Genomic DNA, 12,167 nt, shown 5'->3' on the forward strand with positions numbered 1-12,167 from the left:
CTTACTCTTGACATACATGTTCTGCTAACAAAATATGTGTTTGTTTATTCCTTTTAAGGTCAAAGGAATGCACAGGTATGTTCAGTGCTTGTTTGCCTATGCTATGTCATAAGAAAGGAATAGGTGTTTCCTTAATCATTTCATGAACTACTTAAGTCCAGAAATCACCCATCAAGTGAAACAGTGGGTAGACGATGTCAACCAGTGCTCAGTAAGTGTGAGGACCCCACTGCTAGTGAGAAAAAAACCATTTAAAAATATAAGTCCAGGGACGCCTGGGTGGCTCAGTCGGTTGAGCGTCCGACTTCGGCTCAGGTCGTGATCTTGCAGTTTGTAAGTTCAAGCCCGGCATCGGGCTCTGTGCTGACAGCTTGGAGCCTGGAGCCTGGAGCCTGCTTCGGATTCTTTGGCTCCGTCTCTCTGCCCCTTCCGCACTCATGGTCTGTCTCTCTCTGGTCTCTCAAAGATGAATAAACGTTTAAAAAATTAAAAAAAAAAAACAAAAATATAAGTCCATTCTTAATTTTTTTAATGTTTATTTATTTTTGAAAGAGAGAGAGACAGAGCATGAGTGGGAGAGCGGTAGAGAAAGAGGGAGACACAGAATCTGAAGCAGGCCCCAGGCTCTGAGCTGTCAACACAGAGCCAGATGTGGGGCTTGAACTCATGAATGCGACCTGAGCCAAAGTCGGACACTTAACCGACTGAGCCACCCAGATTCCCCAAGTCCATTCTAAATTAGCAAAGTTTTTGGTAAAAGAGAAGTTTAATGTTATTCTTCCCTGGAGATAAGAGCAATAATAGATGTCTATGAAATCTGTAATAGTACATCTCAAATTTTAATGTACATACTAGTGACCTGGGAAATTTGTTAAAATCCAAATTCTTATTCAGCAGTTACAAGATGCTATATTTCTAACAAGGAACCAGGTGATGCTGCTGTTGTTTTGAGAACCACCGTTGAAATAGCAAGAGTAGATGTGATAAACTTTTATATTTTTCTGTTTTCATAGCATTGAAAGTACTTTCATATATATTATATCACATGATTCTCATGATAAGTCTGTTAGATTGTCATGGAATGTTCTGTTGGTGGTGACTCTATTTTATAGGTAAATTAAGAGAGATTCAGCCCTTAAGAGATTTGTTGTAAAATACTCCATATCTATTTTCTTGGAACTCCTCCTTCTATACCATCCTTCCCCCATTAGTTTTTTACATTTAAAAAACTGCTTCTACACGTCCTATATCACAAAGCCAAGACACATATCAAACATATATTTTAAAAATCACTAACCAATGCCTTTCTTTCCAAGAGGATAATATTGTCAACACGCGGTGGCTATGGTAACTTTTGAATGTTTTCCTGTCTCAGAGATTAGAGAAGACTAAACAGCTTGCGGCAGTTAATACAGGAGTTTAGATAGAAAATTAGTAGAAACCCACTCAATAAATGTGGATACCACATGACATGCTAGAGGAAAACGTGTGTCAACCGACCAAGGCTGGAGAACTCATGGCGTATGTTTGTAGAAAGAGAACAGTGGTGGGTGGGAAAGTAAGCTGTCAAGATTGGAAACAAGGTTTATAGGTAAGGTGCTTTTAACATGGACCTGAAGTGAAAGAAAACTATTCAAAGACACTGAAGAAACAAAATTCCACAGGCGTGGCAATCTTTTTTAAATGTCTGTGTGAGTGCAGGGGGAGCAGTGGTGGTGGTGGCTTAGACGAAAGGAGAGCACATGAAGAAATATGCTGAGGGCTGTATAATGCAGTGGCAATGAATCTAGCTCTATTCTCTGCAGATATTCATTTAGAAAAAATAACTAGCACAAGCATGTGCTGGATCTGTGAAGAGGAGATGGAAGCAAGAGGATTAAGTCATGAGTTTGTTTACCTATTCATGCAAGAGATGAGAAGAGCTAAAAGTATGGTCTTGCCAGGAGAGAGAATAAAGGGGATCACAAAGTTGGGAGATACATAACTTGATGCCTAACTGGACACTGGGTTCTGAAAGAGAAGGAGAAGCTGCAAATGACTCAAGTTTAAGTCAATGTAACTGAATGGTGATTCGTGTGTTCCATTTGTTGAGACAAGGAACAATGGCAACAGCAACAACAAGGCAATGGAGGAGATGTTGAGTTCAGTTATACACAAAGTGAGGTGTAGGCAAAATAACCAAGTGAAAATTTTGTTAGACACTTAGAAACACAGTGACACAACTGTGAAGATTTTATTTATGAACATTAATTTTCTTGATACATAAGAAAAATAAATTATTCCCTGTGATTTATGTCTTTTTTTGTTTGTTTTTAATTATATAACTACTTTTAATTCCCAGTCATGGCTTCCCGAAAAGAACACTTAGCTATTTTCTAATTACCTAATGAAATGCATGTCCCATTTGCCATCATTTTCATTGGCAAATAAAAAAGGAATTTAGTGGCTAATAATATGCTATGTCAAAAACAAATAATTATAATGTTGCCCCAGTATTTTAAAATGCAGTCATTTTTTGTTGTTGTTTTTAACAGTGTGGGTTAAGTGGCTTAGTTTTTGCCAAAGAAAGATTTTTTTTTAATATGAGAGATGATGAACATGGTCAAATATTGTGTAGGGGTCAGTGTAATATGAAGAAAGAAAACCATCCCCTGGTTTTGGCAACAAACACGTTAGTGGTCACTTCCACACAGAGATTTTAGGAGAAAAGATGATTCCGCAGGAGTGTCCTCGTGTATTCTCAACTTCAAGTTAATCTATCCTTTCTTTATTCCCTCAAAGCTCAGGGGCATTTTGTTCTTGCTCATAATTAAGCCAATTCCCTCCACCTGTAGTGCCTATCTCAATTTTTCTCATCTCTAGGACAGTTATCTCCTCATGAGTATCTCCCTCTGGATTTCTTGCTCCTCCTCTCTCTGGAATGATCTACCTGATTATCACCAATATGAGCACAACAAACGTATTTCACTGATTCTACCTGTCAAAATAAAATACTTTGCCTCCCTTTATCAACAAACTCCTGGAAGAAGAAGTTTATGCTGTCTCCACTTACTGATCAATCCTTTACTTAATTCCTATAAACTTTCTACTAACCACTCTACTGAAAATGCTCTCCAAAAGGTCACATAATGACAGGTTTTTGTCAAATATAGTGGCTTTTTCTCAGTCATCCTGTCTCGTGACCTTTCTGAGACGTTTGCACTGCTGACTTTTCCATGTTTTCTTGAAAGTGTCCCTGCTTTGGAATGCTGATCCATTGTATTTCCTGATCTTCCAGGTAACCTACTTGCCTTCTCATGACCAGTTCTTTTACTTTTCCAAGAAGCTATCCTTAATTCCCTCCTCTTTTGTCTCTACATTACTTTTTTTTGAACAACTCCTTTCCTCCTTTGCCTTTGAATTCTAACCTTCTTTTTTTTTTATTTTTTTAATGTTTATTCATTTTTGAGAGACAGAGACAGACAGAGCATGAGCGGGAAAGGGGCAGAGAGAGGGAGACACAGAATCTGAAGCAGGCTCCAGGACACAGAGCCTGATGCGGGGCTTGAATTCACGAACTGCAAGATCATGACCTGAGCCACCCAGACGCCCCTTGAATTCTAAATTTCTGAACTTATGTTTACAGAACCTAGTCTGAGGATACCAAGTGTACGCTCCCAATTTCCAAGGCTCGCTTGGATATCTCTGTGTGCGGGTCCACTAGCATCCACCCACCTATGCTTCCTTTACGAACGTCTACATTTGATCACCTTTACCATCCTTTCTTGCTTGAGACCTTGGAGTTTGGTATAGCTTATGTCATCAATGCCTATTCTTCTCCTGTGAAACATCTTGACAGTTACAAAAGCAGCAATAGCACAGTATAGAGAGTATGACTGTGTTTTTAAAGCATATGATTTCATGTAACTGAAAGAATATGTACTGAGATATTATCCATATTTTCAATGGGTTGCGAGGTTCTGTGGTTTTTAAAAACTTAATTCCTAATAATTCCACACTGAACACTAGTCATGTCTATAAATGTGGGGAATAAACAAAGTTCACTTCCTCATTGCTTCTTCTCTGTGTCAATTTCTCCCATTTTTACTGTGTAATACTTAGAGTGCTAAAAGACACTCGAGTCAAATCTCTGATTGAGAATCCTTTCCACAGGATTTCATCTCACATGCCATTATAAGACTTTCTTCTTCCAATTCACATTCTAAGAATCCAAACTTTTCACTTTGGCCTCCTAATCTCCCTCTCTTTATTTCCAGAAACACCCTCCTTTGACTACATACCACAGCTGCAGTCTTGCCTTCTTCTGTTCCTCATTCAGCACCTGGCATCTCCTCTTGTCCTTGGTCCTCTCCTCACTGCATCCTGCTTACATCATGCTCAGCCTGCCCCTGAGTTAGCGCCTTGATCGAGCTACCATTTACTGAAGCCAAACCAAATGGCAAGCATCAATTCTATTTCTTTTTGACACCCCTGCTGGCCTATTATGATGATCTTTGTTCAATAGATAAAGAAGTTGAAACTCAGAAATGTTAAGTAATTTAAGTAAAGTCATATTCCCAGCAAGTGGCAAAAAGAGTCAAATTCGTGTCTTTCTATTATAAAATTGGCACTGCTTCCACTGGGCTGTATAATCACCTCCCTGTCTCAGCTGCTCTTGCATATTCCTCAAATCCTAGCTTAAACCCATAATCTCCTTGAGGTTTTCACTGATTGACAAGACCACAGGGGTGACTCCTCCCTCCAGACTCCTAGAGCAGTCATCACTAATAGAGTTGTCTTCTAGCCAACGTTTGATAGTTTGTGTCTATGTCCTTAATTATAGTCTCTTAGTAGAGAAACAAGGCCTTATCACTTGTTTGTAAGTTTTGCATCACCAAGCACAATCCTGAACATAAGGCAGTGACATTTAGCATAATATATATTTTCAATAAATTGCTGATTGATTATATAAAATATGCTATTAATGCTGATTTCTCTTTCCTTTTAGGGAGTTAAAAATAAATATAACATCAAAATAGATATAAATATTTAATGTAAACTAATAATACGAAATTTATAGTGCATATTACTTTTCCCATTACAAACCAACAGTAAAATAAAGCATCAAATACAGTGTTATGCTCACAGGAAGGAGTGACGTCATGCACCTTTATTTGATCAGCAATCTTTCACTGACACCAGTAAAAGAGCTAACAACAGTAGAGCAATTTTTATAAGTAGTTTTCCCTTTTCTGCAGATATATCTAAAGCTCAGTTATAAGTTTCGATGTTAATAATGTATCATATCTCTATTATGCATTTTTCTCACTGTGTAAAATTGGTCATTTTTTTCCCACTTATCTTCTAGAGAATGCAGACTTTCAGATTTCATAAAGTCAATCAAAGTGGCTATGTTTAGGCACTAAAAAAACAATGAATTACTTTTGCTATGTTAACAGTACTTTGAAAAGAAGTGATAATACTTCAAGTTAATATTTAACATATACATAGAAGGGGGAAACAAGAATTAGTTACATATAGGTTAAACTTTGTCAAAATGAGTATATACAAATACTTTAAGACCAATGATATGTATGTCTGTGTGTACATAGTACTTTCACTGTATGGAGAGATATAGATATAAACTTCTTTTGCGTATGCAGATATAGACATATAAGTAAGTATCTTTACATAGATATGAAATATTTGGAATAGGATTAGCTCTAGAAAGATTGTAATTACTAATTGGAATTTTTGGTTTTCCTTTTCTGCACTGCATTTAATGATGTTCCTTCTAGCTTTTAACATCTCTCTTAAGAGTGTCCAGCTCTTGTCTTCCTCCCTCACAGAACCTGTTTTCAGCAATTCTATTTTCAAAGTATTCCAATTTTCAAATGAATGGTCAAGAAGGCAATGGACTCCCCTTCCAAAGAATATTTGCATATTTAATCAATGGGAAAGAAAATGGCTGAATCTATTAGGCTGACCCATATAAAACTACTGTTTTGAGGTAAAAATGGTTGAATATATGTGATTTCATAAGTTTCAATGAATATATGAATCAGTTTCAGGCATTTGGTCTGGTTGAAGCCTCTGAAACATAAATTGTTCCCTTGGCACTTTGTAAACAGTGCTCAATTGCGCACTAGATGAATAAGGAGAAGCATATGCTAACAGTTCCAGCGCTTTGGTGACCTTATCCAGAAAACACAGAATCTATTTTAACTTAAGAATATCTTCAAGTTTATTGCTTATTACACTTAATATATATGGGATGGGTGCATCAATATTTTCTCAATGTTTTGAGAATTTCAAGGCCTTACGCATCCCTGATTATAACACTAGTTTTGCTCATAACAAAACAGAACATCTATTTATATGTAAATCTTAGAAAGTGCACTTACCTGCTTTGGGTATCTTTTCCTCTTTTTTAATTTCAGGTTCTGGAGTAAAACATACACACACACACACACACAAACACGCAGGTGGATAAAATAAGCATTTGAAAAAACCCATACAAATCAATTTTAATAGATTTTTATCAATTTTAATTATAGTTACACACTTTTATCAATATGCAATGAAACATGTGTTCTTAGTAAGTGATAAAGTGACTTAAACAAAAGGACTTGATTTTGAAATCTAGTTTGCTAAGTTTTATATAGAACATACTAAGTAATTTGTCTTTACTAACAGCCCATTTCTTAGGATTCATAAGTCCTCTAAGTAATATAAATAAAAAATTAATAATAATTACTAGGAAAAAGTGTTGCAATTTTTCCTAATTTAACCAGTTCAAGCCATTTATTAATTTTGACTACATACGCTCAATTCATGGAGCGCCACCTGGTGGTTAACTTAATAATTTCAAACAGGTATAATTCCTGTTTTTATGAGTATTTATTATTAATTTTATAAAGTAAATTAAGTTGATTTATAGTGTATTAATATAAAACTTTATTAGAATGAAGTACTTTAATTTCTTATTGTCTTAGGAAATGTCTTTTGTCTAGAAACTGCATTCCAACTTAATATCATTATAGGATAAACACAGTTTTAGAAAGTATCCAAATAATGTTCATGATACATTGCCAATCAAGGTAATGGTTGACTATATTTTAATGTTTTCCAGTTCTTCCTCTTGTTTAAACAATTTTGCTTAGGCTGTATACTTCTTTCCTGGCAAAAAGTCTTATTTTGATTAATGGAAGGGCCCTGCTACGTTATGATTTTTCCTTCCTTCAAACAGCAGAAAAACTGACCTCATCGTTGGGATACGTTTTGAGAACAGACTGTGTTATCTGAGATAGTGCTCTCTGGCTTTATTTGAGAGGTAGCCTAATAGAGTCTCATTTTCTGGAGTTACAAAACAAACAAACAAACAAACAAAACCCACAAAAAAAAAATACCTCATTTGTTTAACAGCAGAATTTTATATAGTAGAGAATTACATAACCATTCACACCCTACTTCTTATAATACTTGAATGCATATCCTGTAAAAAGTGATATCACTGCTCTTACCGCACTTCAACACTCCTTACCACATATTCCTCTCTTTTTATTTCACACATTCACTAAACTGGGTAGCGCACATGCTATTCTGTTGCTTTCCATGTGCTTTAATGTTATATAACAATTTTTATACAATTTTAATTTAATTTTTATTTATTGTCTATGTCCCCATCTTAGATTTTAATTTCCACAAGAGCAGTAACTATGTCTTGTGCACTATTCAAATATCAACATTTATTTACATATCTGACATGTGGCATATGATCAATAAATACTGTGGAATGAGTGGATAAATGAACAAAACGGTGACTACAGAAGGACCGAATGCTCCCTCTCTTGTATCTAAAGTCCTAGAAGAAATTCATTTATCTCACGCTTCCAGAGCTAGAAATAAAATTTCAGTGTCCCAGGATGGGTTTCATAAACATGTTACTCATCAGGTAGAGCAATCTATTTGAAAGGGCCTTACTTCTTACTACATGTGGCTCTCTCCCCCTCAATTACATTGTTATTGTAATCTTGACATGGGATTATCTTAGTCTTAATGTTTGTCGAGAGATCTGCTGAGAAACATAAAAGTTGTTGAGAATATTTTTATCAGTACGTTATGATTTTTATGAGTGCAATACAACCAGAATCAACTTCTATCTTGTACACGCTCTCTTATGAACATGCACTATCCAACATGCGTGTGCCCGTGGACCCTCACACTATATAGAAATACTGACTTTTGGTATTGCGTAAAAACACTTACAACATGACCTCACAAGTTATGAGTTCATGGGAAGTGTAAAAAGGAGGATTTGAATCATACAATATGGCTTTAAGACAAGTTCACTTGCTCAGGTTTTGTGACCTTGGGCATTACTTAAAACCTTAAATCTCAAATTTGCCATTCCTAAAATGGAGAAAATAATGTTGTAAAATTAATGAGAATTATAAGTGATGTATGGAAAGCACTTTATTATTTTAAATTGTACTCATAAACTTAAATTGCATAGTGATTTTCATTTTTTTCTTACAGAATTGGGCCTTTACCCTTGAAGATGCAAAGCAGGAGTTGATATGTGAGATTATTGTCAAAGGATTTTCTAAGGTGAGCATCTCCTTTATTAGGCTACTTGCTAATTCAGAGCTCAGGGCCTTCATTTTGAAAATGGCATTACTACTGAAGGTTAAGTCTTTAATTTTTGAGTCACAAATGGATGCCTGTTCCTAGTCATATAAAAATGACAAATGTATATATATGTATATCTATGTATATGTATATATATCTATATATATGTACATCCATCTATATATATGTGTGTATATATATATATATATATATATATATATAATAAGGAATATATGTATTTATATTTAAGTTTAGTCCAAGGGCTTCATTGAGAAACTTCAAGAAGCTAAGGACAACGGTTAATGCTGGAGATTGGGACCTGGAGGCCAGAATAGGAATTGTTATTTTCATCCAATTTTTACGGTTTGAAAATTTTTTTTTACCACTGATTATTATCATATAATAATAAAATACCTGATTTGCATAAACATTTGTCACTTGAGCCCTTCATTTTGGGCTCCACATGCAAGCGTTGCAGAAACATGGAATCAAGAAATCCCCACGCTGAGTTGTTGAGACAGACAGCCTGTCATTTCATATGCATCACTGACTTTTCCAGGCTGTTGATTTCATTTATGAAATGTAAATTGCTGATGGGCCTGGGGAAGGGAGCTTCATTAACGATTTTTCAATGTCATCAACACTATGTTCTCAAGTAAAGCGGGCCAACCAAACTTCATCATGCTTGTGCTTGAGTCAGAGAAGGGCAGCCATGGAGACCAACCCTGTTTAGGAGTCTCTGTTTTGTTTTCATGAAATTAAAAGAAAGATATCTATACAATATATAAATTCCAAGAATCGACATTATTTTAAGAATGCCTCTATTTTAGATATTTTGTAAGGAGAAGGTGACTATCACTGATTTTTCTTTTTTCACTTTATTTTGTTATCATTTTCACATTTGCTTTTTAGTACATAGTGGCCTGATACGTATAATAAATAATAACCATAATCAGATTTGTCAACCAATGATATTTTCCTCATGGCACTCACTAAATAAGTGTATTATATGCATTATTTATATTTTATTTATGTAATATGAAATATTTGTGTTTATTTGATCTCTAACCCCAGTAGAGTATAAACGTCGTGAGTCCTGAGATGAGTTATTATTTCCTCTGCTGAATCATAGCACATAGATCAGTGTTTTGTGCAGAATAAGGATCAAAATATTTGTTGGAAAAATGAAGAAATTATCTTATATAATCCTCACATGCCTCTTCTATGAGATACATACTACTATTACACCCACTTTACAGATAACAATACTAAGGCTCCATAATTTGTCTAAGTTCATTTTCCCTAGTAAGTGACAAAACTGGTCTTTGAATACTGTTTTTTATGACCACCTTCAAAGCCTTAAGCACTTATAATGAAAACAGCTATAATTACTGTTGCTACAGAAAGAACAAAAGCTTTTAAACATTTCATACATAAAAACATTACAGTAAGCCACATTCCGTATCTTACAGGTAGGTTGCTATTTACCTAGGGTATTTTATGTAGACAAAAAAAATTACTAACAGTTTTTATTATTTAGTTGACATAAACAATTTAGCCACTAAAGTTTCTATTTTTTTCAACCACTCATTGAATCATGTTGTATAAATTAGCTTCCTAAATTAGGCTGGTCAAACTAAATAGATTGAGCATTGATAAAAAATTGATAGCTGTCTGATACACTCCCGTGGTTGTATTCCATATTTAATGGCATGGGAAGGTTTTACATTTAAAAGCAGGTCACCAAGTCCATTTTTGTAAAATATACAGAAGAACTTCAGCAGTCAGTTGTTTGTGAGTTTTGGTCTGAGGGAGTCTGGAAACCTGGTGGCTAAGGACACAACTCATACTGCCAGTGGTGTGTCCCAGATCCACCCCAGGTGTCTATGTGACCTGAGCAAGTCACTTTCAGTGCTTCAATGTTTACATTAATAAAAAAGGATGCTGTAGGGGCACCTAGTGGCTCAGTCATTTGAGCATCTGACTTCGGCTCAGGTCGTGATCTCATGGTTCATGATTTTGAGCCCACATTGGGCTTGAGGCCGTCAGCACAGAGCCCTCTGTCCCCCCCTACACCCCCTTTCTCTGTCTCTCCCCTACTCGTCCGCTCTCTCTCTGCCTCTCAAAAATAAACATTTAAAAAAAGGATGCTGTAAAAATTAAACTGAACACTACATGTGAGGCATTTAGAACAGAGTCAGATACAATGCAAGTAGCGCACATTATTCTCATGATATTTTAAACTATGTTTCTTATATTTTTCTACCATACTGCTAAATAAAATATATTTTAAATATCTATTTTTAAATAAGACAATTAAAATTTTGTGTATTTAATAAAAGCTAGTGTTCATAAATTTCTTTTAAACCCATGTTTTTTATATCATTTGAGTAATCATTTGCAATTTCTAATGAAAATCTGCCACTAATGTGCACACATGCACATTTACAGGACTGTACTATGGCTCTCATTACATTACTTAAAACCAGGGCACCTGGGTGGCTCAGTCAGTTAAACATTTGACTCTTGATTTTGGCTCAGGTCATGATCTCATGGTTTGTGGGATGGAGCCCCTGTTGGCTTCTGCCGTGACTCCCTCTGTCTCTGCTCCTCCTCTGTTCATGCTTTCTCTCTCTCAAAAATAAATAAATAAACATTAAAAAAATAAATTATATGCAAAACACACACACACACACACACACACACACCCATGCACTTTCACATTTTGTTGTTTCTTTGTTGCTTTATGGGAGGGGACAGAGAACTACTGTCATTCCAAGTAGCTTGGCTTCAAAATTTGGGATTAGGGAAAATTCAGACTGAACTCATGTTTTTTATGTCCCGAGAGGACTTGTTTTGCACACACTTCATCTGTTTTGGTAGGTAGCATTTGATTTCATCTGCTGTGGACACATTATTTTGTAGCCCAGGTAAATACAATTGTGAGAAAGAAAAAATCTGACTACCTTTAGGTTTGACTTGGAACTTCTTCAGTTTACAGACTTCCAAAAGAAGAAATTGTCCCAAGTTTAGGTGATGTCACGTAGAGAACCAACACCTGGCATCATCTCCTCCATGACTTTTCATCTTATCTGTGCCTACATTTCTTTACTTCAATATTCTATGGACTATTTAATATTTTCCTTCTTCTTTTTTAACCATGTCCATATGGTTTTGAAATATTACACATCCTCTATGCTTCTATTTTTCCTGCTTGAGTTTCTAAAGTTGTATCATATTTGTTTATAAAGTGAGGAATCCTCCATTCATAATAAAGGGGCAAGGTGATGGTATTCTCAAGTAATTAGGCAACCTCATAAAAGTAAGGACTTGCAGAGATCATTTTGTACTGCAGTTGGAGAAAAACAGACACACAAACCGACTAAACAAAAAAATCCCTTGGTTTGAAATTTATTTCCTTTTTATTAATCAATGATTTAATATGGGGCATCTGAAATTCTAAATTTTAATTTTTTCACCTTATGAAATGGAAAATTGTATTAGCTGATGTATTTGTGGCTAAGATTAGATTAAATAATTGAATAAACATTTTACGA

The 12,167-nt window shown here is 35.3% G+C and overlaps 1 protein-coding gene and 1 long non-coding RNA gene across 3 annotated transcripts in view; one reads left to right on the forward strand and one right to left on the reverse strand.

The window, feature by feature from the left end:
* The window catches only part of TRDN (triadin), a 394,142-nt gene that overhangs the window by 67,455 nt on the left and 314,520 nt on the right, over positions 1-12,167 (reverse strand). The window contains exon 24 of the mRNA XM_042939743.1: positions 6,384-6,422. Coding sequence (XP_042795677.1) covers positions 6,384-6,422 — 39 coding nt within the window. The remainder of the gene's footprint in view (positions 1-6,383; positions 6,423-12,167) is intronic.
* LOC122220351 overlaps positions 1-12,167 on the forward strand; it is a 66,544-nt gene that overhangs the window by 32,066 nt on the left and 22,311 nt on the right. For both annotated transcript variants that reach the window (XR_006202811.1, XR_006202812.1), the window contains one exon: positions 8,518-8,589. This is a non-coding gene — a long non-coding RNA (uncharacterized LOC122220351). The remainder of the gene's footprint in view (positions 1-8,517; positions 8,590-12,167) is intronic.

Source organism: Panthera leo, chromosome B2, assembly GCF_018350215.1.
Source record: "Panthera leo isolate Ple1 chromosome B2, P.leo_Ple1_pat1.1, whole genome shotgun sequence".
In the NCBI taxonomy this organism is placed as follows: Eukaryota; Metazoa; Chordata; class Mammalia; order Carnivora; family Felidae; genus Panthera; species Panthera leo.